The 26,755-nt window shown below is 40.6% G+C and overlaps 1 protein-coding gene across 1 annotated transcript in view; it reads left to right on the top strand.

Annotated features, from left to right (window-relative positions):
* kiaa1549la (KIAA1549-like a) overlaps nucleotides 1-26,755 on the top strand; it is a 198,396-nt gene that overhangs the window by 149,504 nt on the left and 22,137 nt on the right. Inside the window, exons 14-19 of the mRNA XM_028584441.1 lie at nucleotides 9,095-9,219; nucleotides 15,719-15,939; nucleotides 19,224-19,356; nucleotides 21,276-21,508; nucleotides 21,677-21,845; nucleotides 24,852-24,949. Coding sequence (XP_028440242.1) covers nucleotides 9,095-9,219; nucleotides 15,719-15,939; nucleotides 19,224-19,356; nucleotides 21,276-21,508; nucleotides 21,677-21,845; nucleotides 24,852-24,949 — 979 coding nt within the window. The remainder of the gene's footprint in view (nucleotides 1-9,094; nucleotides 9,220-15,718; nucleotides 15,940-19,223; nucleotides 19,357-21,275; nucleotides 21,509-21,676; nucleotides 21,846-24,851; nucleotides 24,950-26,755) is intronic.

The raw sequence follows: 26,755 nt of genomic DNA on the forward strand, positions 1-26,755 counted from the left end.
CTCTGGAGAGCACCTTTCCCACTGGAAAAAAACCCCACTAACATTGTTTTTTGTCTTTAGTGGAAAAGACAAAAGCCATTGTATTTACCCAAAGGATAATCAATATGAGCTAATGAAATGACTCTGCAGTAGTCACAGGTATTTATCGGCTCCAGCTCCGATCTGCAGTGATGGAAACATGAGACCTAGGTGGACACACCAATTTTCGCTCGCAAAATTCATCATTGTGATGCTGTGACGCTTGTCGCCTCTGTCGGTAATTTATGTGTAACTTTGTCACATCAGCCACAAATTTTGTCCGTCTCTGTGCAATATTGCACAAGTGCGTTACCTTAATGCTTCTTTTCACCTGCATGATTTTAGTGCTCGGGTTAATAAAAGTAATACCATTTTAAAGCCGTGTCTGACATTTTTTCTGACAGCTCTTATGTGATTTGAAGGTTAGACTGAAAGGATGATGTTACAGTGATTTTAATTGCCCTGTTAAAGAAATAGTTTGAAATGTTCGGAAACATTCTGATTATATTATGATTGTCACAAGTTAGGTAATGGTGATAACATCCAGAATTCATCCTGGGACTCGCCCACCTAACTCTATCTCTTCTCTATCTCCTGCTCTTTTCAACGTATCAGCTTACAAGATTTGAACAAATAAGCTATCTTCGAGCCCTACCATCTTCTCTAATTTTTAAAGTTTACCAATTATTGCCCCTGCTGTTTCAGCAATTGTAAATTCCTCCTTCCAACAGGATGTCATTACATTACATTACATATCATTTAGCTGATGTTTTTATCCAAAGCAACATCTAATTAAGTCCTTTCAACCTTCAAAGTACAAACTCCAGATAACAAGTAGTAAATGCAAGTACATTAGCTTCAAATAAGCAAAACTACAAAGAACCATATGAAAGTGCAGCTGTAAAAGAAATATATACAGTTGTTTTTTTTAACCAAGGTGCAGTCGGAAGAGATGTGTGTTTAGCCTTCGGCGGAAGATATGTAGGCTTTCCTACTTTTTGCCGTCCTGATGTCAATGGGGACCTCATTCCACCATTTAGGAGCCAGGACAGCAAACAGTCGGGATTTCGTTGAGTGATTAGTTGTCCCTCGCTGTGAGGGGGTGGCAAGCGGGTTGGCTGATGCAGAGCGGAGTGCACAGGCTTTGACCACTGGGTTTGACCATGTCCTGGATGGAAGCTGGGGCTGATCCGTTCGTGGCCCTGTATGCAAGTACTAGTGTCTTGAACCGGATGTGGGCAGCAACTGGTAACCAGTGAAGCGAGCGGAGGAGCGGTGTAGTGTTAGAGAACTTGGGTAGGTTGAAGACCAGCCGAGGTGCCGTTTTGAATGAGCTGCAGGGGCCGGATGGCACATGCAAGCAGGCCAGCCAGGAGGGAGTTGCAGTAGTCAGAATAGGTTTACATGGTTTAATTTTCAAAAAACACCATATTTTTTTTTGTACTGCACATTGCTGCAGCTCCTCTTTTCACCCTGTGTGTTGAGCTCTCTGTTTTAGCTACCGAGTGAGGCATCTCACTTCTGTTCAACTTTGTTGGGAGTCACACATGCGCAGTAGCTAGGTAAGGACAACTAGCCATTAAGAAGCAGAGTATGAGGGTGTGCCACGCTAGCGAGCATTATAACGTGTGTTACAAAGTGACGCACTTTAAAGTCGCCCATAACAAGTGTCATTTTCAGGGATGTTTGAAAGAAGGACATCCAGCTCCTCCAAAAACTCTCCCAGAGGACCTGGTGGGCGATAGATGACAACAATGATCAGTTGTACCGGATGAGTTATGGTAACAGCATGAAGTTCAAAAGAAATCTATGCAGATGTTACCGCTTGGTGTTTGGCTAGCTAATAAGCCGTTAGCCTGTTAACTTGAGCTTTGTCTGAAGGTGCCGAGCGGCCAGCCAAGGTCCGACAGACACCGACACATTCCGCACATCCTCCGCTCAGTTTAATCGCTAACCCCCCGGTAGCGGTCAGAGAGGCGTGTTTACTTTGTGTCTCGATCCTCCGGTGAGTCCAGTGATGGGCTCCGGTCCGGTCTTTGCAAGCACCGTCCTCCCTTGGGGAAACCCATAGATATATGGGGGAAACCAACCAAACTAAACGGGAATGAGGGAGGAATAACACTTGCATCTGATGCTTTCGTTTTACTATCAGTAGCCGATTTCCCCGCTTGACATTAGAGGAAGGAACCTGACGCTGTGATTGGTCAAACTCTTCTTCTTTAGTTTTTTTCCCAGCATGCTCGTGGCTGCTACACTGTTTTATATGGAGTTATATTCCTATCTTTATTCAAGAGCGCATTCTTTCAATTTGAGAGCATTTCTCACTGATATTACGTTCATATTTTGTAACAATTTCCCTCAAAACCTTGCTCTCACACTCAAATGGTCATGCTCGCGCTTGGATTTGCTCTGCTTGTGCTCAAACTTTGTGCTCGGACTCAGATATGTTGTTCTGTGGACAGATTTCCTGCTCTCAGCTTTGAACCTTCTCCTCGCACTCAGCCTGATTCTGCGCACTTGCAAATCTGCTGCTCTCTGATCTCTCCTGCGCGCTTGGATTTTTCTGTGTTACAACACTATCAAAATTCCACAACCAATAGAATGCCAGGTGTAGTGTTGACCCTGGAGAGAGGGGTAATATTCTGAGAAAAAACTGAATTTCTAAGATTAAAGGTATAAATTTATGGGAAAAGACCTCGGTTATTCTCTGCGATTAAAGTGGTGAATTTGAAAGTGAATTACTTTTCTGCAATTTTCACACGTTGCAAAATCATCCAGTGGGCCTGATTGGACCCTTTGGCAGGCCGGTTATGGCCCACGGGCCGTATGTTTCACACCCCTGACCTAGTAAATGATAAATGTAAACAACCAAACATAACAGAACATAAAAGGATTGCTTGATGTACAGTAGGTGTGTGTGTTAGACAATTTGATGTATGTGTATCAGGGTCTTCATGCGCAATTCTGAAAGGTGGCAAATTGTGTCCAAGGAAAAAAATGCAATTGTGTGTAGAAGCAATCACACGCTGCACTTTACCATGACTCATTAAAGGAATAGTTTGACATTTTGGGAAATGATAGATGTGAGGATCAATACCACTCTCATATTTGTCCTTTCAATATAAGGCTACAGTCAGCTTAGCTTTGCTTAAAGGTATAATATTTAACTCTTTTGCATTCAAATGTCTTTTTAAAAAACTACTATACCTATGTTATACATTTTGTTGAGTTTTGTACTTTTGTATTATCCTAAATGTCTCCAACAATGTCCATACCCAGAGAAATCCATAATTTTAATCAAGGTAACGGTCTGTTACATTTGTTTGCCTGTCATTGGCATCTTATCTCCTTTGTGCATGCATCAGCATTGTGTCATAAATATTGTGTACTTTTTATCCAGTTTGAAGCCAATAAGGAATAAAGGACTTAAGTCATAGGATGAGAGAAGAGAGAAAAAAGTTTGTCACAGCACCCCTCCAGGATGTGTCCACCAAACAGTGTGAGAGAAAAACTGATTTTTAACGTGAATCTACTGTGGCCTCTCAGCCACAGCACACAACAATAAAACAACACGTGCAAATAGCCCACACCACAACGGAAGTGTTTCCAGGGGACACTTTTAAGTGATGCACATGTGCCTCAACCATTGGCTTTCCGGTACATAGACAGACCAACAACAGGACAATTTTAACAATTTTCGCCATTTTATTCATCACTAAATTCACTTCTGAATACATTTTAGGCGAGAAATGAACTCTTTAGATTTCGAATATAGGCAGTCTTGCAAAAATCGTTGCCGAATTGACAATTTCTTTCAAAGTTTTCGGAATTGAGTAGCTCCATAAAGTGACGCGACAGCCAGCTAGCGCCTGCCGGGGCGCTAGCTCGTTGCTCAGACAGTCCTGCTCAGAGACCCCGCTCTAAGCTGGAGGTCTCTCAGACCGCTCTCGTAAATAAGAGGCTTTTATTTCACCGTTGATGGATTATTTTTTTAAGTATTACAACACATGTCCATTTTAAGAGTAACCTGTGGTTAGCTGCATTTTCGGAGTTAAACTCCACAAGCGCTTGCAGGCTTAACAACCTCGCTAGCCGGCTGTCACACACACACACACACACACACACACACAGAGATACATAATAATAAAATACTGAGCACCCTACTTGTGCCAGACTGCCAGCAGGCTACATTCATTTAAAATTAAATATTGCAGTTGGCGCTGAGTGGAGCGTTGGTGGGATTGATTCTTAATTTCCCATGAACTGATCGGTTACGTGTCAGTTAAACTTATCATCTCCAGTCCTATCTGTATTTGTGAGAAGTGGCGCTGTCCTGAGTTGAAAGCCTATTTTATGGCTTTGTTATCGGGTTAAGCCGCTGTCCATTTCCTAAAATTCTGAAATGCAAACCTTTTTTTTTTTTGAAGGGCGTGCGCACGTGAGCACCCACTGGGGAAAACATAAATCGGCGCCTACACACACACACACACACACACACACACACACACACACACACGGAGAGATACCCGTTTCTCTTCAGGAGAATTGTTTACATTTTTTATTATTAATTAAATTATTATTAGCTTTAATTTTATTGTTTATGGTTTAGCTCTAACACCCCTAACTTATTCAAAAGAGTGGAACGTGATCCCTACTAGTATTAGTGTATTAGTTTAAGTCAGTTTAAATTATAAAAAGAAGTAGGCCTATGCACTGGCGTGTCCTAGGTGTCCCTATTAGTGTTATGTGGAATTATCATTTATATATTATTGTAGTGCACTGTAAATGCCTAGGGACAACAGATGGAAATTAGTAATTCAAATTATAAAGGTTGGTGTCTCCCCTTAAGTCTACATAACATGTCATAGCATGTTACCACTTTATGTACAACTGTTCATTTATCATACAGACTGAAACTCAACTTCTAATAAATAAGAAAACAAATACACCAACAAAAAAGTATGAGCTAAATACCAAATCTAATGTATATAGCCTATGTCATAATTTAAGTTCGGCCAAATACTGAATCCAGTGGTTAAGATTCTGCAAAATTGGAAACTGAATACCAAATCCTACTCCCATCCTCAGTCCATTAACACAGTAAACACATTAATGGATTAAACAACGTCCACAGTTATTAGCTGTCCTTACTTTGCCATACCTGTGCATTTTGGCTGCTGTCTGTAGATTCTTTCATGCACAACTCGTATTCTTTCTTTCTGCACTGAACGGTCCACCTACGTAAACATGTTCCCATAATCAATGGCGGCGTCATTACGTCAACCAGCGTATCGCGCGTAGTGGAAGCGTAGGGTTCGGTTTGGTGGCAAAAAATTCTGGTTTGGCAGAAACCGAACCCCGTCAAAAAGCCCAATATTCGGCCAAATCTGAAGCCAAATCCTGGATTCGGTGCATCCCTGGTCCAGTTATTATTATACATCCATGGTACAAATAAGCTGCATCGGCATGCAAATAAAGAAATAATGCAAAAAGGAAAGCACACAATCTCCGAAAACAGAAACAATGCAAAAAGAAAAGCACACAATCCCCAAAAACAAATACAACAACAAAAAACGCTGCATCAAGATTACACAACGGAAGTTCTCCAGGCCTCTAGGGGGAGCACTGAGTGGAACAGTTTGAACGGTTTGGAACTGCTTTGAGATCATAGACTTTAAATATTAAGTCTATGTTTGAGATATGTGTTCTCTCGTTTGGTGGGTGTACTGTGAACTGTGACGGAGGTCTGTAGCGGCTTAAACAACAAGCAATCGCCGCTCTGTAGCACGGAGCTCCTCTTCAATGTTTTTTCTTTTTTACCGCTAGTTACTACGAAAGAGCTTGCTACAGGTATGCTACACTCATGAGACCATGGGATGTTAATGTACGTTACTCAGCAACAGGTGAAAATAGAGGCAAGGTTGCTGACTAAAGTCAAAATGAATTGAACTTTTACTAAGGAACAAGAAGTGAATTACCTGTATGTGTGAAAACAGCTTTATCTCACGCATCTGTTTAGTTGTTGTTGAATATATAGCATAATTATATAATTTGTTGAATATATAGCAAAATATTCATTTTTACGGAGGGCGCCCCCCCAATACAATGGTAGGGGAAAACACTCAAACCAATATTTACATAAAATTGGCATGAATAATCATAATGGTATACATGCCCGTGTGTGTGTGTGTGTGTGTGTGTGTGTGTGTGTGTGTGTGTGTGTGTGTGTCTGCATAGGCGCGGATTTATGTTTTCCAAAGTGGGTGCTCACGGGCGCACGCCCTTCAAAAAGGAGTCAAAAATTGTTTGCATTTCAGAACGTTAGGAAATGGACAGCGGCCGACGCGAACACACACACCTATTAACTCGATAATAAAGCCGTAAAATAGGCTTTCAACTCAGGACAGCGCCACGTCTCACAAATACAGAGGGGATTGGAGATAAGTAGTTAAACTGGCACGTAACCGCGATCAGCTTCGTGGGAAATTAAGAATCAATTCCACCAACATAATGTTAGAAATTTCTAAAAGACGTGTTCGTTCTGATTTCTGGAGGAGAAAAGAGAGGCTGGGGTCGAATTGAAAGTTAAGCAAAAGGTTTAATGAAACTGCATGAAAACGACAAGACAAAACACAATCAAACATAAAACATAAAACACTGCAGCTGACAGCGGACTGATCTCGTGCTTCTCCTTGCGGAGTTACAAAAGAACAGTCATGCGACATGACAAACGATACGCTGTAAACAGCGGACTTCAACGTGCTTCCCCTGTAGGGGTCACAGATTGAAGTGCCGAAATCACCTCAGTTTCCGAATTATATTCCTGTGGAATTGTGGGTCTCTGATTAAAGACACACCTCTGATTTTAGGTTTACCCCAGGTCACAGACAAAGGTCGTTTCACATGGTAGTGCCGATTCTGTTCAAGTTTACAGAGTTTGCATTTCCTTTGTTCTAATCACGTCTGGCCCTGCAGGGAGTGGCTCCCCAAAACCAGAAACAATAGTTACCTTTCCTGTGGGGACAATGAGTCTTCTTCATATGCTAAATGTCAGACATGACCTGATTAATTCTTTAGAAGCTAGGTTTTGGGTGAGGCAGTCAAAGGCTGATTAGTTTAGTTACTTGATTAAATTTAGCTGCAGGCCCCATTAAACATTGTTTTCAAAACATAAGCCGGGTTTTAACTTTTTAACTTCAACAATAACCAATCACACCATGACAGACGCTCCACTCAGCACCAACTGCTATGTTTAATTTTAAATGAATGTGGCCTACTGGTAGTCTGATACATGTAGGGTGCTCAGTCTTTCATTATTATGTATTGGCGTGTGTGTGTGTGTGTGTGTGTGTGTGTGTGTGTGTGTGTGTGTGTGTGTGTGTGTGTGTGACGGCCGGCCAGCGAGGTTGTTAAGCCTGCATGCGCTTGTGGAGTTTAACTCCGAAAATGCAGCTACCACAACGGAAGTGTCCCCTGGAAACACTTCCGTTGTGGTGTGGGCTATTTGCATGTGTTGTCTTATTAGTGTGTGCTGTGGTTTATTTGCACGTGTTGTCTTTTTTGCACGTGTTGTCTTATTAGTGCGTGTTGTCTTATTAGTGCGTGTTGTCTTATTTGCACGTGTTGTCTTATTTGCACGTGTTGTCTTATTAGTGTGTGTTGTCTTATTTGCACGTGTTGTCTTATTTGCACGTGTTGTCTTATTAGTGCGTGTTGTCTTATTTGCATGTGTTGTCTTATTAGTCCGTGTTGTCTTATTTGCACGTGTTGTCTTATTTGCACGTGTTGTCTTATTTGCACGTGTTGTCTTATTAGTGCGTGTTGTCTTATTTGCACGTGTGGTCTATTTCCATGTGTTGTCTTATTAGTATGTGTTGTCTTATTTGCACGTGTTGTCTTATTTGCACGTATTGTCTTATTCGCACGTATTGTCTTATTTGCACGTGTTGTCTTATTAGTGCGTGTTGTCTTATTTGCACGTGTTGTCTTATTAGTGCGTGTTGTCTTATTAGTGCGTGCTGTGGTTTATTTGCACGTGTTGTCTTATTTGCACGTGTTGTCTTATTTGCACGTGTTGTCTTATTAGTGCGTGTTGTCTTATTTGCACGTGTTGTCTTATTAGTCCGTGTTGTCTTATTTGCACGTGTTGTCTTATTTGCATGTGTTGTCTTATTAGTGCGTGTTGTCTTATTGGCACGTGTGGTCTTATTTGCATGTGTTGTCTTATTAGTGTGTGTTGTCTTATTTGCACGTGTTGTCTTATTTGCACGTATTGTCTTATTGTTGCGTGCTGTGGTTTATTTGCATGTGTTGTCTTATTTGCACGTGTTGTCTTATTAGTGTGTGCTGTGGTTTATTTGCACGTGTTGTCTTATTGTTGCGTGCTGTGGCCTCTCAGGGCCACCGTATAAATCTGATTTATTCAGTGTTTTTACTGGTGTCAATCACAAAATTTGTTTTGGAGAAGAGGAGACCTCTGCGGATAATTAGGCTCCTGCTTTGATTGAGAGACCCCTAGCTGGCGGGAAATTACATATTGTACGTTTAAAGACTGGAAACATGGGTAAACCATTACCTTGGCTCTGCACATCCCACGAAACGGCACAACCTGTTGTTTTTTTTACATGTTTTACAAAATGATGTAAAATGTAAATACACTTTAGAGGTGTTGGAAAGTGGAGTTCTGTATTTGCTATACTAAGCTAATCATCTGCTGACTTCCCAAAATTCCCTGCACTTCCCTGCAGAATGACAAATAGGTGCAGTACACAAAACTCTAGCAAGCATCAAATCCACACTTAAATGCACTCAAACAGAGGGTAAGCCACTCATACTAGGGCAAAAGCTTATTGAACACAAGGAAGGTCAAATTAAATCAATCTACATTGAGCTATAAACTGATGTGATCTGCAAGCTTTTTACCCGTTATGTTTAGGGAATTGAACAAAATTGCCATTTGAATATTGTGGGAATTTGTGGCACAATTTGTGATATGTCTATGATTGCAACTTTACAGCTTACTGGAAGTACTGTCTCTGTCTAACTCTTTCTAACCTATTTGTCTTCTTCTTCCCAGACCCATACGAAGACCATTCAGGCTCTCTGCGTCTCATCACCATTAAACCCATGACTGCTCAGCCAACATACTCTTATCCCTCCTCCTCATCCCACAGCCAAGACTCTGTGGTCCTCAATGTGGAGGTAAGTCCACATCAGGGACGGATCTACAGGGAGGCAAGCTGCCCCCCTAACTTCAGTGTTAAAAAAACTGTACTTGTAAAAACACACTGCCACTATGTCCACAAGCTTCTTAAAACATTGAAACAAACAATTAATTTATACTAATTAATGATAAATAATAATTGTAGATGTACTCCTAGTCCCCTGCCCCTCTATACTTAGCTACGTCCTTAGTGACTGAGCTGCCCCCGAGTCTCTGAAGGTAGAGTCAGTTTCCCCGGGTGAAGTTTAAACACACGTTTTATTTAAAGTTACATTTGTAATAAATGTAATGTATGCTAAAGGCGAGTCAGCATCAACAACAGTGTCTATTACGTTAGCCAAAAGTAAAATTGCCCCGTCGTGACTTGTAAGAGCATTCTGCCCTTTGATTAGTTTTGATTTTAGTAAAGACAAGAACAGCATAATACAAAATATTACAAACTGGTATGTTTTAATTCATAACGTTTACAGAGTGTCGCCGTTTCGGTGGCGTTATGTTACAACAAACTCATTTGTATGTGATTAGTTAAAGTGTAACTCTTGCCAAAATGCCACCTAGGGTCTTTTTGTGAATGTACCCGAGTCAAACTTTCATTTAAAAGCATATTTAGGACGGAATCGCCACTTTTAAGATTTACCGTATTTTCATTTTTTGGTCAAATGGCCTTTTGAATGGGAGTGTTATGGGCACTTTTATGCTAGCTTCAAAATAGCTATTTTTAAAACACTAAGAAGGCTCAACACAACATGAAACTTTGCCTGAAGTATCACCAGGGGCTCTACACCTTAACGGAAGCACTGACAACATTCTTTGTGTACCCAGAGTTTACTAAAAAGAAAGGTTTTGAACAACTCACCTTAGCTCTTGTTGTTTCCGGCCGCAGCCATTTTATCAGTCAAAAACAATCGATTTCCGAGTGCAACGTAAAAGGGAGGAGAGTAAAGATGGAAAGCTCCTAAAGCTTAGTTCCATATAAATGCACGGATTATTACTTGTTTTGTCATTATTGAAAAAAACAATATTGACCTTGTAATTGAAAAAGGAGCCTCATATGGAGTCTGTTTATTCGCATTCGGTTATCGACTTGTTTTGACTGCCGAGGTGGTAGCGGCCAGAAACAAGTGAAAAAGAAGAATTGACTGTGAGGGATAAAGAGGAGACTGCAGATTCAGAGAGAGGGACAGAGGCAGGGAGTGATCAGGAGGAGGCAGATGAAGACAACAGGGGGGAAGAGGCCTGCCGTTACCCCTGGACTATATGGTTTGTTTATATTCTCCTTCCATATAAATTGCAGTACAGTAGCATAACATGTCACTCAGTAAAATGACATGTTTTCAGTTTTGGGCTATTTCTATTCTGTTGTATATGTTATAGGGTTAGATATGTACAGATTTACATATATACATAGATTATCTAATGATGTTTTACAGTTTCTCTATCATAGCATTTGTTTGACCTTTTGTTTGATCATAATTACTGATAAAATAATTCAATTCAATTCAATTTTATTTATAGTATCAATTCATAACAAGAGTTATCTCAAGACACTTTACAGACAGAGTAGGTCTAGACCACACTCTATAATTTAATTTCTATAATATTCTATAATAATTTAATACCCAACAATTCCAGTAATTCCCCCAAGAGCAAGCATTCAGTGCGACAGTGGCGAGGAAAAACTCCCTTTTAGGAAGAAACCTCGGACAGACCCAGGCTCTTGGTAGGCGGTGTCTGACGGTGCCGGTTGGGGGTCTGATGAACAGTGACAATAATAGTCACAATAAAGATAATGGATCAGTAACTAGAAATAGTAGCTGTAGTATTTCATGGAATAGCAGGGCACTGCAGGGTGTCACAGGATGTAGCAGGGCGTAGCAGGGCATAGCAGGGTGTCACAGGACATAGCAGGATGCAGCAGGACGTAGCAGGGTGTAGCAGGACGTAGCAGGGCACTGCAGAGCGTAGCAGGTGTAACAGGGCATAGCAGGGCGCGCAGCAGGACCACGGCGACAGGCTGCAACCATGATTTTGGGGCCACCCTAATCCAAGGAAACATGCTGGGCGAAAAGAAAACATATGGACTCCGGGGAATAAGCTCCCCAGAGCTAGGTTAGTAACAAGCATTTCTGGAACATGGATGCACACAGATGGAAAGAGAGAGGAGAGAGAAGCTCAGTGTGTCAAAGGGAGTCCCCTGGAAGTCTAAAACTATAGCAGCATAATTAAGAGAGACAGGTTAAGGAGAGGAGCCTGGTCGGGCTAGAACTCTCCCCAACCAGATCGGCTGTACTGGCCTGTCTCCCTCTACTTTGATTATGTCATTGATTATATGGTAGATGAATCTAACGACTATGAAGAGAAGCCGAGAAGAGAAGTGAAGGGGTGCCGTGTCTGGAGAAATACACCCTCCCCTGCCGGTCTAGGCGAACGCTGCAACTCCTTACTCCCTAACTATAAGCTTTATCGAAGAGGAGAGTTTTAAGTTTACTCTTAAATGTGGTGACAGTGTCTGCCCCCTGGACCCAGACTGGGAGCTGGTTCCACAGGAGAGGAGCCTGATAGCTAAAGGCTCTGGCTCCCATTCTACTTTTAGAGACTCTAGGAACCACAAGTAGCTCTGCATTCTGGGCAGTGCTCTAGTGGGGCAATAAGGTACTATGAGCTCTTCAAGATATGATGGTGCTTGACCATTTAGAGCTTTGTTTCAGATTCATAGCCTTTTGCTTTTTGATTTAATAAGGTAGTGACTTCACGCAACTACTTGGGCTTCAGGGCCAAACAACACGTTCTATCCCACAGGACTTCATGTTCTCTATTTATCCTAATAGGGATGCATATTTAGATTTCTTTTCCTGACCGATAGCCCGCCCATGTTAACCGCTTATTAAGTTAACAATCAGCCGACTAAGTCCAAGTCCACCCGTCTTGCGTACATTGTTGATGACACATGCAGCAACTTTCCCAGTCCCCAAGTCTCCGCCACATCAATTAGTTTAGCTGCATGGTTGTCAGCTGTGGGTCTGCCTGACATACTCTGTGTTAGTAGGAAGTAGGGCTGGGAGATATGGCCTCAAAAAAAATCACCCTACTTAAAATCTATCTGCAGATGACAAATAAATGACAAGATCACACACACACACACACACACACACACACACACACACACACACACACACAAACACACACACACACACACACACAGGGCATGTATACCATTATGATTATTCATGCCAATTTTATGTAAATATTGGTTTGAGTGTTTTCCCCTACCATTGTATTGGGGGGGCGCCCTCCGTAAAAGAATGACAAAATGATATTATGCTATATATTCAACAAATTATATAATTATGCTATATATTCAACAACAACTAAACAGATGCGTGAGATAAAGCTGTTTTCACACATACAGGTAATTCACTTCTCGTTCCTTAGTAAAAGTTCAATTCATTTTGACTTTAGTCAGCAACCTTGCCTCTATTTTCACCTGTTGCTGAGTAACGTACATTAACATCCCATGGTCTCATGAGTGTAGCATACCTGTAGCAAGCTCTTTCGTAGTAACTAGCGGTAAAAAAGAAAAAACATTGAAGAGGAGCTCCGTGCTACAGAGCGGCGATTGCTTGTTGTTTAAGCCGCTACAGACCTCCGTCACAGTTCACAGTACACCCACCAAACGAGAGAACACATATCTCAAACATAGACTTAATATTTAAAGTCTATGATCTCAAAGCAGTTCCAAACCGTTCAAACTGTTCCACTCAGTGCTCCCCCTAGAGGCCTGGAGAACTTCCGTTGTGTAATCTTGATGCAGCGTTTTTTGTTGTTGCATTTGTTTTTGGGGATTGTGTGCTTTTCTTTTTGCATTGTTTCTGTTTTCAGAGATTGTGTGCTTTCCTTTTTGCATTATTTCTTTATTTGCATGCCGATGCAGCTTATTTGTACCATGGATGTATAATAATAACTGGACCAGGGATGCACCGAATCCAGGATTTGGCTTCAGATTTGGCCGAATATTGGGCTTTTTGACGGGGTTCGGTTTCTGCCAAACCAGAATTTTTTGCCACCAAACCGAACCCTACGCTTCCACTACGCGCGATACGCTGGTTGACGTAATGACGCCGCCATTGATTATGGGAACGTGTTTACGTAGGTGGACCGTTCAGTGCAGAAAGAAAGAATACGAGTTGTGCATGAAAGAATCTACAGACAGCAGCCAAAATGCACAGGTATGGCAAAGTAAGGACAGCTAATAACTGTGGACGTTGTTTAATCCATTAATGTGTTTACTGTGTTAATGGACTGAGGATGGGAGTAGGATTTGGTATTGGTAGTATTTTGCAGAATCTTAACCACTGGATTCAGTATTTGGCCGAACCCCGAAAATCTGGATTCGGTGCATCCCTAAACTGGATACTGGATTCCAAAATGGCATCTATTTAGTTCAATAAAATTGCTCGGCTGGCACATACCGCAAAAAGTTTATAATCTTCCATGTTTACATAGTAATATGTGGCCCATTGAATATGTGCACTAGTGTTTCTCCCACTGGCCCCGTCCACAAGTTCCCATAGACTGTAGACTTTACATAGTGGTGACATCACAGGTTTTTAAATCACTTTTCTTGGCTTGAGAAAGGTTTTCCAAATATAAAAAGTCCATGGATTAAAAATTCTCAATAGAAAGAGTCATAACTAGGGTTGGGTACCAAAACTCGGTGCCAATAGGGAACCGGTGCCGACGTAAACGGTAGTAACGAGACCGAATAAGAACGAAAGTTTCGGTGCCTCATTTCGGTGCCTGACTTTACACTACACCTGACAGCATGTAACGTTAGCCTACCTTTAGCTAGCAGCTGGATTAATCACGGTTAAAATGCTGACAGCTAACGTTAAACAGTGTAAAGTGTGACTGTATTTCACTGTGGAGGACTTCTACAGCGGGATGTAACAGTCTGCTCTGCAGCGCAGCAGCTGCCATTGTCGCAATTCATAGATATACAGTATGTTTATATGGTCGGAATTAAACAACACAGACGGTGCGTTCACTTGCAGCTGCCATTGTCGGAATTAAACAACACAGATTCACTTAAAACAAGTAGCCTCGTGGTGCATTGACAGTAATTGTAAAATACCCTTTTCCCATCTGGGGTTCAACAGCAATTTACTGGTGAAATAAGTTATTGTTATTGTTATAGTTATTACATTATTATTAAATCTTTAATTTTGACCATGGCCTTAGCAATAAACAAGTCACTGACTGTTGTTTACTACCCTTATTTTTTTTCTTATTTTTTTTTTTTACTTTATTGAAAAGTACCGGTTCAGGCACCGTTTAGGCACCGGCACCGTTTTTTATCGATTTAGCACCGAATCGAAAAAAAAAAAAAAAAAACGATACCCAACCCTAGTCATAACGGACCTTGTTTGCAGTTTGAGGTGCCCTGTCATCAATTTTACAGGTTTTTCTATTACAATGGCGGTATATGGAGAAAATTATTATTTTTTGGGCCGCACAGGGATTTTGCGTTGCAATACTGTGAGTGTCCACTGGAAAAAAAGAGGCTGCAACACTAAGCAGCGGCACCGTATCCAGTTCTGATTTTACATCCATGATTTGTGTAGTAGTTTAATAACTCCACAACATCAGCGTTACATGAGCAGTACATGGAGTGCTGTCAACTAACTTTCTCACTCACTTACAGTTCTTCACGTCGACAGTGTGTAATAACTCTCACTGCCAGGGGGAGTGACCAAAGTTAGAGACTCCAGCTTTAATATGGCAGATGTTTTTTCAGTCATATTGTTTGGTCATGTTTATGTTTGGAACTGTTGTTGCTTCATGTCAGTGGTTCTCAAGCAGGGTTACTTGTATGCCAGGGGATACTTCTTTAGTTGCAGAAGAAGAACTAGAGATTACTACTTAACAAAAGATATCCACATAGTGAGTGAGTTGTAACACCAGAGCACTAGTTTTTGTGATTGAGAGTGCATTAAAACTAGTCAACAAGCGATCAGAGAAGTCTAAATAGCTGATTAGTTAATTAACAGATAAATTACTGAAATAACTAGCTGGAGTAATGGATGAAATAGTATTCTAAAAGTGTTGGATGGATCAGGTTTGCTAACTCTCACCTCTCTGCAGCTGGAACTGCAATATACAGGCTGATTATCCCTCAATCTTTTAACATAAGATCAGAAAATCCCCTCGGGGCCTTCCGGTTTTCCAGTCCATTTGCAATTGATTAAGTGTGCGTTAGTAGAAAATATCATGTTTAGGGTGTGACATTCTCTGATTACGAACTGTCGGGAATACTTGTTAAAACACATTGACTGCAACACAAATACAAGTGATTGTGCTAGAAAGAAAGGACAAAAACATTTTCTAAAATGAAAAAAAAAAATGCTCTCAATTAGTTGCCTCTAAGTGGATAGAGCCAGGTAAATATGATTGCTTAAAATCAATATGGATTGTTTGCAGGCAAACCATGGTGGGCTGAAACAAAAGTCTGACATTGAGCACTACAGGAACAAACTGCGGCAGAAGGCCCGGAGGAAGGGCTATGGAGAGTTCTCTCTGTCTGAGGGTGGCAGCCATGGTTACAGTCACCATGACACCAGGCACAGTCGGCACGACAACGGGGTCAAGGAGCCAATGACTGCCGAGGAAAAGAGGGCATCCTTCGCCGGATGTCATAAGAGGTATGGAGTACACAGTAAATACCAGAAAACATAGGAGTTATTTAATCTGAATATAATTTATTGCACGTCATCATTGAAAACATAAGAATGTTCCTTTACTCACAGTTTCATTGGCCGTAACTGCATTGCCCTGGTTAAACAAATATAAATATTTAACCAAAATCACCAAACATTATGGCAGTTATGTAGAAATGTTTGACAGTCCCAAAATTAGAGGATTCAATTTATATGACATATTCTGGTTTTGTTCCATTTTATCTCAACTATTTAACTGCTTAAAGTGCTTTACAACGCTTCCACCAAGAATTATAGATCTACTGTAGATGTGTAGATGTAAAACATAGTTGCTAAGCAACACATAAGGAGTGAGTAGTGATGGGGGATTTTTGGTCAACACATTAATATTTCACAGTTCATGAAGATGTCTGTTATATCTCTTATTTTGGTCTCTAACTCATTTAACACATTCAACCTTTACACAGTTCAATAATGATTTTATATTTGCTATTTAAGCAAAGACAAGCAATTTGCTATTTGTCTTCTGAAAGTTAAACGGAAAATCTATGGATGTTCAGTAGATGTTCAGTGGATGTTCAGTAGTTTGACTGAAAAGTCATATCTGGGATTAAAAATGCAGAAACACCACAGCATGAAGTACCAGGGTTTGTATACAAAAATGTGAATTGGCCTAAATTAATTCCTGCTCATGCTCAATGTCCATTTTAATCACATGTCACTTGTCATCTTTCTTGTAAATCTTTAAATATTTAAGATTAGTTCCCTTTTCATTGCTGACGAGTTGAAGTGTCTGAGTGCCGCGCAAATGCACGGTCGCAAGGAGCGCCGTCTGCCAGTAACCCCAACACGCGCAGAGGCGCGAGGGCCTGTCCAACGCTGCTTGCAGCTTTAATTAGGGTTGTGTTTATCAATATAAATGGATATCCAATTAAAGCTTCAAATAAAAACAATCATCATGCAACATCTGCATTGAAAATAAAGTACAAATAATGAAATGTCACTGGCTACAGAAACCCCAGATTACACAAACTTATATTCTGTAGGCCTATACCAGAGCTACACTGAGTGTTGCTTTGTGTTAAAGAATTAGCATTGAATAACCTATTTAATATTTTGTCAATGTCATATTACACTTTTGATTCTAAAATTATGAAAATGACTAGGCCTTATCAATTTTGTCTGTGAAACAACCACCAGGTCTTTGCCAGTTCCACAATAGTAAACGCAAATATGAAAAAAAAGGAAAAACTGCACTCTGATGGAAGACAGACAGAAAGTGCAAGTTAGGAGTTTTTGGTTAAACTTTTGGTTAAATTTTGTGAATTATTTAGCCCCCTTCCCTGTTTGTTAGCACGTTTAGCACGTTTAAAGTGCATGATGTTTTCCCGTTTAATTCAATACCATAGTCTTCAGCCTAGCAGCAAAAGTGAGCTTGCGGTCAACTCGCGATTAATTTCTAAAGCGTTTAATGTTTCATATTAACCTAACAGAAATGATTAAACACGTTAAGTTTGACAGCACTAAATGGCACGGTAATTTTCATAATCATGATGCACACCCATGTTGATAGGTGACTATGCAATTTGCTAAGATAGGGATAAAGGCAGCCTATAATGTGTCCTACTCCTGGCACTTACCAGTACCTCTTGCATATATATAACACAATAAAGGAAAAGGGAAAAGCCAAAAAGCATAATATGAGCACTTTAATATTCCTACAGATTCTGTCTCACTCCTCATCATCCAGTGTAATACTCAGATCCCTTTCCCATGTCTTTTTAAGGGCTGTCCAGGCTTCATCCCCCAGGTTCTGCATAAGCATAGAATAATACCCAGAAGCCTCATGACTTTTTCCATATTTCACTTTTTCTAAACATTCTAGTGCCTTCGAGGCTGAAGAACAGGATCCAAAAATCCCCACTAACAGATGACGAAGTTGCAAATATCTAAAGAAATTGAGACCTTGGGATTCCAAATTGATGTACCACTTCCTCAAAGGATTTCAATATGCCACCAAGATACAGATCTCCCAGTGTGACAATTTCCTATACAAACCAATCCCTCCAAAAAAATGGGAGATTTACCAATACATAACTTTGGATTTCGACAAACACTTTATGAAGTATTTAGATATGGATCCAGTTCAAACAGCCGGGCCGCTTAAGTGAGAGATGATCGGATGTGTTTTTGCCACACCATACAGTGAGAACAGATTGCTCACAATACCAAGGTGGGGCTCTCTCAGGAGGAAATGACCAGTGGGCCAGATGCCTTAAGTTAAAAGTATAGTCTGGTGGCCTCTAGCTCACCCAGTAAGAGCGTTTGCCCCATGTTGGTGGAGTCCTGCAGCGGCGTGGGTTTGAATCCAACCTGCTGCCCTTTGCTGCGTGTCATCCCCCATCTCTCTCCCCCTTTCATGTCTATCCAGTTACACATAAAGGGAAAAGCCCCAAAAAAGTAATCTTTAAAAAAAGTTAAAAGTATAGTAATAATACAACATATTTGGTAGACCCAAAACTCCTCTATCAATAGGCCTTTGTAAATTTATTAAAATGTAACCTTTTTTTTCCCCATTCCATATAAATGTCTTTGTTATCCTGTCTAACCATTTAAAATATGACAGGGGAACCTCCAGAGAAAGAGATTGGATAAGGTAATTCAGCTTGGGAACACAATCCATTTTTATAACTCTTATGTAGTGACTGTAGGATTACATCCTACGACCAGAGTATTCCTTATAACCAATACTCCATTGTATTGGTTATAAGGAGTTTACAGAGAGCGGGGAGCGGCAGTAGACCGTAAAGTAAATACCCCATGTAGGTCATGTTGTAACGTTACCAAATTGTTGCTTGCAATAAAGCTAGCTCGACGGAAGTGTCTCCATTATTAATGGATATCTGAAGATATCACAATAACATTGACCTTCCCTACTATTGAGAAATTGAATGTCACCCATCTATTAACATCACAAGAGATTTTATTCAGTAATGGATCCAAGTTAACTTTAACTAGGTCTTTTAACTGGGAGGGAATAAGATACCCAGATATACAATACTGCAGACTGCAGTCTACATGCTGAAATGTCCTTCGGCACAAATGTGTGTTAATGTTAATAATCTGATGCGCAGGTGGCATCTCGTTATGGTAGCCTCGGCCACCAGCGTCTAAATGTAGAGCGCTTTGGGTAAAGACTGGAAACGCTCTATATAAATGCAGTTCATTCACAGTTTCTTAGAGTGTTTTGTCTTACACCTGTCCATCAGGTACTCCCACCCACGGGAGCCCACCTATTGGAGCCGTCAGTCTCTGAGCAGCCCAAGCCCAGTAGAGACGGAGATGGACCTGCTGGTGCTGAGAGAAAGATCTAGGAGGGGCATCCGGAACAACGGCTACGATGTGAGAAACTGGACAAGTCATGGATCTTCTGATGAATGCCGTGTCAATGTTATTTGTTGTATTTGAAAACACTAAGAGAAATTAGGTTAGAAAAACATGTCAGATACAGGAAAAGACTGTAGCTGAAGCAAACACCTCTATAACACTTAAGTTTGAACCAGGATCGAGTGAGTAGAGAATGTGAGGGATTTACTGTAGGAGATATTCAGAGAGGCAAGACCATGCATAGCTTTTAAGAATTTTGAAGTTGGATCCTGTAAGAAACTGTAATAAAGCAGCTGAGGTTCAAACTCTGACCAGGTGAGTCATACAGAGCGATAATGAAACTCTGAATGGATCCTTCTTCCAAAAAGCTTACATGATAGTTGTGGCAATGTAAACCTCTGCCACTTTGTCAAACGAATAAAATAATCTTCTGAGAGAACTTTAGTCCTTTCTTTTCCTCCTTCACTCCAACTCTGATGCTCTGAGCTTACACATTGAGGATTAACAAATTCCCTTTCAATGAACTTTATAAACCTGCACCAAAAAAAAGAAAGATAAAGACAAAGGGAAGTAATACAGAAAGAGAGGAAATGACAAAGGATTAGAGAATATGCACTTCCTTCATTTTAATGGCAGCAGAACTTGGAACAAGGAAGAAAAAATAGGTAAAGTGGAGATAGAGTGAGTGAAATCTCTTTATGCTGCTTCTCTGCTGTGCCACAGTAACAGCAGCGGTTGTGCTACTTAGCTAAATGTCAATGACTGTGAATATGATTTTAGCCTATTCATGGTTTCAGATGGAAGACTTGATAGTGGTTAATAGCCTTGGATGCACCAAAGTGTTTGAAATGGCACAAGGAGAGCAGTGTGTTGTGTGTGTACTGATACAGTGTAGGTATATAACGTATACTTATAGAAGTAGGATTTCTCTCTCTACTTTAAATTCTGGTGGTTTTTTGCATACTCCCTACAATAACAATATCCACTTCTGTATGCCGCTGTCGCACCAAAAGCATGCTCTTGGGGGAATTGTTGGGTCTTTGTTAATTATAGAGTGTGGTCTAGACCTACTCCGTCTAAGTGTCCTGACATAACATCTGTTATGATTTTACACTATACATACAATTTAATTGAATAATTGATACTGTTAAATTAAATCCAGTTGTTAAACATACAGGTGATATTGATAGAGTGACATGTCAGACAAAAAAATAGAGCAAACTGTCCAGTGACTTAGTACTTCATAAATCCAAAAGACTATATGAAAATACACTTAGATTCTAATTTATTAGATACTTACTAGCTAAAACTAATGCAGTCTAATACAACAGTTCTGCAATAAAGACCACCTTCATGAAAGTTATAATGTTAACAGAGTTGCTGATTCACATGTATGGTTATTTTGGAGGATGTAGTTTATGGTGCTGTATTGCGTTGCACTCACACACCCAGTTCAACAGCAACACAAACTACATCCACCAAAGTGATCATACAGTTGAATCAACACCTTATAAACTGGTAACTAAGTGTATATTAATTATTGTAGTAACTGATGTACTGATGTAGTAATATTGCAAGAGAACCTGCTCCATAGAGGGTAAAGGTCTGATGATTCTACCTGATGATGACAGAGAAAAATGTCTGGGAAACTGCAGACGTGTGGTGCATTTTCTATGGCTATCTACTTCATACTATCTTGACTCGCTAACTTTAGTGAGTGCTGCCTGTTTTCAGCTTCTCCATGAACTGATAATACTTTTTAATACCAAAAGTGTTCATATATTCCAGAGGGCATGTGTTCTTACGTTCATACAGTAGGTGGGCAGAGATGGAGACTTGATTTGTCAGAAACACGTGTTATTTTGATGTCCTCATCCCTTAATGGCTAAGTTGATGAATGCACCCGTCTTGCTGACAGTGTGTGTGCTCTGCAGGGCGAACCAGAACAGTTTGAGGAGACCAATGTGGACCGTCTGATGAGCTCTCTGGGTTACGGAGGTGTCACCGGGAACGGCAGCCTTGGGGTGAAAGCTCATTGTGGCTCCGACTCCTCCACACTCAGCTCTCAGCCTTCCATTGATGAGGTCCGCACGCAGATGCATATGTTGCTGGGCAACGCCTTCAGCCTGGCACCTCCGGACCACGCCCCCCCTTCTCCTCCAACCAAGTAAATTTATAATTTTCACAGATTAGTTATTTCTTAGCATGCCTGATTTACAGTATTGTGGAAAGGATAGAGAGAGTTACCATGATACACAATTTGTTTAAGAGTGTAAAACTAAAAAGAGAAGGTGTGCATCTGTTGACTTTTTCTTTTTTGTTAACGTCTCATCAGGAGCCACTACCATCACCACCATCATGCCCACAGAGCCTACAACCCGTCCCACACCAGCCACTACAGTGACGGGGTGACCAGTGCCCCGGGGACCATGAACCATCCCTGTGGAGGCAGGCAGAGGAGTGCAGGCTACGAGGACATGCATCAGTGTAGCCTGCCCAAACCGGTAAGCAGTAGAAGGACTTTTAAGGGCTAAATTACCCAAATTATATTAAAAAAAAACTATTTTCCTTAATTTCAACAACAGATGCTTTGTTTACATGAAATTTAATAATTAGGATACCAGCAGGTACATTGTCATATTCTGACTAATATGCCCAATGAGTGAAGAAATGTTGCGAGAATTAGGCCTACCATAGAAAATGAACTTGCACAAACCTCAAAACCCGACAGTAAACCAGATACAGATCCTAGCTATTAGTCTTTCTCCAGACATGCATCCTTGCAGGCTCGTTGATTGCCCTACCCTGTGGCTTCTAATATGAACCTTAGCCTCTAACTATAATCCAAGGAATCTCTGTCTTTCTGTTTGTCCTTCACATATCTTGCAAACCGTTCATCCACTCTACTTTACCTAAGAACTTGTATTGTGGAATTTGGTGAAATTTGGACACGCAACATGTTCAATATTAATCAACTTTGAATAAACAAGCAACTAGCTGTATGCAGAAGCGGGGGTTACAGGGCTCTGTGGAGTTGAACATGTATTCCACAGTGGGTTAAAGCTACTTCATAGCGTGGTGGTTATGTCAAAGCAAGCGACTAATACACCTATTTTAAAATTAAAAGGTACAAACACCGTAGCAACATGTCCACAGATAGAAGATGAACAGTACTGTGTGTAAGACTTACTTAATGAGAGACAAATGAGAGAGAGGTGCTAAAAAAAGAGTATATTTATACACTCAATTTCACTACTGTTCATGTTTGGAGCAGCCATTTTGGATTGTGATTAAGGGATTGGTGAGGTTCTCCCAACTTTCGAAATCGGAAATCCGACAGGGGGGGTTCCAGTTGACATTTCCGACTGGGACTTGGAAATTCCAACTTCCCAAGTCAACTTCAATGCACCAGTACTACAATTACAACCAAACTCTTCTTCACTTTGAATGTATTTTACCGGTGTTTATGACCGTGAGTTGCCGTGAGTTGGATGTGTGATGCAACTATGTCATGGTCAGGTGTATTGCTCAGGAGCCAAGGAAGCGCAGTGGTGTACGGTAGTCACAACAGGCCCCAGTGCACGCTACTTTCTAGTTATGAAGCATACACACAAACATACACACACACACACACACACACACACACACACACACACACACACACACACAGTATATATATATATACACAGAATTTGTACACTATTGTACCATGAGCAGCATGCGTAGTCAAAATAAGGCTGAATTAGAGCACTTGCCAGAGATGACATCGCTTTCTTGTCCAGAAACCTTGAGATTCTGGCCAAGAAACATACTCTTTGATTTACTTTGGTAAGTACCTTTTGCGCTTGGCCCACTCCAGACAAGTGGCAGTCCAGCACACAACCAAGGTAACTAACTGAGTCCTTTACATTAATCTCATTAATTATATTAATTATTAACGAAGACCTTAAAACCAGGGGATCTATTCAGTTTTAGCTTTGACCCAAACAGTATGGCTTCCGTTTTCCCTAAGTGAAGCGATAGCCTATTGTCTGACATCCACCTGCTGACATTCAGTAGTTCGAGACTGAGAGATCTTTCAACTATGTTCTTATCTTTATGAGAAACCAATAACACAGAATCATCTGCATATAAAAAAAGTTCACATGAACATACAGTCATTTATATATAGAACGAAAAAAAAGTGGACCCAGGACACTCCCTTGCGGGACCCCACAGTCTATGCATTGTGGTTGAGACACTGTTCCCCCAATATCCATATCCTTCAGATAAGAACACACCCATCTGACTGCTAAGACATTAAAACCAATGGTTTTTAATTTGTGTACCAAAATGCCATGGTCAACGGTATCAAAGGCCTTCTGTAGGTCTAACATGACCATACCACAAAAATGACCTTTATCTACCTCCCTCTTGATGTAGTCAGTTAGATACAGTAAACAGGTGTCAGTGGAATGTGATTTACGAAAGCCAGACTGGAACTCATAGAGTAGATTGTATGATACTAGATACTTTTCAATTATCTTTGACAGACTACACAGAATATAAACAGTTCTATAGTTTCCATGGTCTAATTGACTCTTTCTTGTAAAGTGGAATCACTCTGGCAAGCTTAAAATCATTGGGGAAATGTCCTTGTTCTATAGACATGTTTATTATATGGGTGATACATGGGGTAATAACCTCAGCAGCATCTCTTAAGAATCTAGATGGAATATTGTCAAAGCCGGTGGCTTTAGAGCTATTTAGGTTTTTAAGTTTCTCAAGTACAACTGCCTCTGACACGTTTTCAAAAGAGAAGCCATCACCTTTAACCTCTTGCCGAGAATAAAAATCAAGGATGTGACTTTCACTGCCCTGACTGGTCAGATAGTTTTTCCACCAGTTTACTAGCAACTGATGAGAAGTAGTTGTTAAAACTATCATGTGTGAAAGACTTTTTGTCTTTTGCTTTTAATAAAATAAAATCAATTCATCCTACATGATTAAAGTAGATTTATGTGAAATCAGCAGTGAAAATATGAAAATATTATAATAGTAGGAAAATGTACCTAAATCTGTTTGAGCCCATCATATAATCATATGTTGGTTCATCTGCATATGCAGGTATATACATTTTTGCACACATTTAATTTTTATTTGTAGATAGGGCCACGCAACACAACATTTCATACAACCAACATCCTCAAATTACTATATCATCACTAGATCCTTTAAAATGTTTGCACACAGACTTGTACAGAGGTTGGACAGAAAAGCTGCCGTTTGTGCTCTCAGTATATGAATTGTCAACAGCTGATCTGCAAGGGAGAAGCTTTAAAGAGATTAAAGAGACTAATGCAGCTTGAATTTGTATTTATCTTCTGTTTTGCACTGATCAGACATCCATCTGATTTTGTAGCCCTTTTTATCCATCAAGATTTGTTTGTTGTTCCTTACACCATTGTGCCATTTTGTACTTTGTAGAGTCCAGATGCTAGTTAAATATGTAACATTTGTGGCTTCTGCAGGGTTTTCGGTTCACCCAGCTTCCTGATATGGGTATCGGGTCTCCCCCGCCACTGATCCCCTCAAGACCAGGACCACCACCTGGGACCTCATTACGACGGTACCACACACACTCACACAAATATAGACAACAAAAGACACTTGGATGAGAAAATATATTAAATATATAAATAAATAAATGTAAATTTATCGAAACAAATAAACACAAGGGACACACTGCACCCTCTGTAAAGGATAATATATAGACTAAATGCTATAGAGGTAAATGCTCTACCAGGTAGCAAAACATCCACTGTGCTGTTAAGATTAAAAAAAAATGTTGGGGGGCATTAGTAGAGTAGACATGCTTCCAGAGGCTCCTCTGTGCCACTCTTCATATTTAATATTTTCAGTCTCACATCTCATTTCACTTGCCTCGGGAACTTCCCTTATACAGTGTAGTCCAGGTAGTGGACTTTTCACGACACTATGCCTAATATTAAAGCGGCCTCACCACTTTAATGAGAGGCGCCGCTCTGCTATGTTTGAGAGAATTTACATAGTTTGCCTGTTTATTTATTCCCAGGAGGAGTTAACAGTACAAAGTACCCTTTGTTTTTATATTTTCTTAGAATAAAAAAATTATAAATTAAAGCTGCAAGCACGGGCCCTCGCTCCTCTGCACGCGTCAGGGTTACTGATGCTGCTCCTCGCGACCGTGCATTTGCGCGGCACTCAGACACTGCAAATCGGCACCAATGAAAAGGGTACTCCCTGTACCCTTCAGAAAAATACAGGACTGGTCGTTGGAGGTGCGGAAGCCGACCCTCTTTCTTGGGGACTCCAACCTCTCACGTATTCCATCTTTCACAGATCCAGACATACAGGTTGACAGTTACCCCGGAGCAACTCTTCATCACATAACAGCCATTTTAAAGAAACTACAGCCACAACCAGACACACAACATGTCATACTCTCTTTTGGACTCAACAACTGCCTATCAGAACACGAACAGACTACCATACTTAAACAGCTACAGCAGATGGTAAAAACTGGTCATACTACTTTTCCTAACGCCACCATTTACATCCCTGTAATAAACTTCTCCACCAAGTTGAACAGACGCCAACAGGCACTACTAACCACTCTGAATGAAACAATAACTTCAAAATACACCTTTCTTGCAGAAATTAATCCACTTCTTTTTCAAACAGCCAGAGACAACATACATTGGACTGCAGACACGGCCGAGATGTTGTTCAAGTACTGGAAACAACAATTAAACTACTAAGGGGGACAAACTGTCATACTGTAATACAACCCCCATTCACTCAAACATAAAAAATCTTTCAGCTGTTTTCTCCCTTACGCCCACACAGCTGGAGATACTGGAAAAGGGACTCACCTTCATTCCAACTCCAAAACCTCCCACCCGGCCGGAGCTCAGGGGGGACCTACACACCTTTCACAGGAAGCTGAAACTTCTGGACCATTTTCAGGGAACGCAGAGGCGGGAGCCTGTGCTCTTTACCGGACCGTCCTACTGGGAACCACACATAGACACATTAACACCACAAATTGCACAATTAATCAATAAAAACAACCAAGCACTCACACATTGGCGCCCCTTACCACACAAAACACCCAACATTAGTCAGGAACATAAAGACATTATTAAAACATTAGGTAATAACAAATACATAGTCATAAAACCAGCAGACAAAGGGGGCCAAATAGTCATACAGGATAAAAACAACTACATTTTAGAAGCCAACAGACAATTAAATAACAACACATATTACAGACCACTCACTCACCCATTACAGTTAGAAACACAAACACTTATCAAGGACATTACAGACAACCTTTATCAAAACAAATACATTAACTTTAAACAGAAGAAATACCTGGACGGTCAGGATGAGC

Source organism: Perca flavescens, chromosome 8 (assembly GCF_004354835.1).
Source record: "Perca flavescens isolate YP-PL-M2 chromosome 8, PFLA_1.0, whole genome shotgun sequence".
NCBI classification, from domain to species: Eukaryota; Metazoa; Chordata; class Actinopteri; order Perciformes; family Percidae; genus Perca; species Perca flavescens.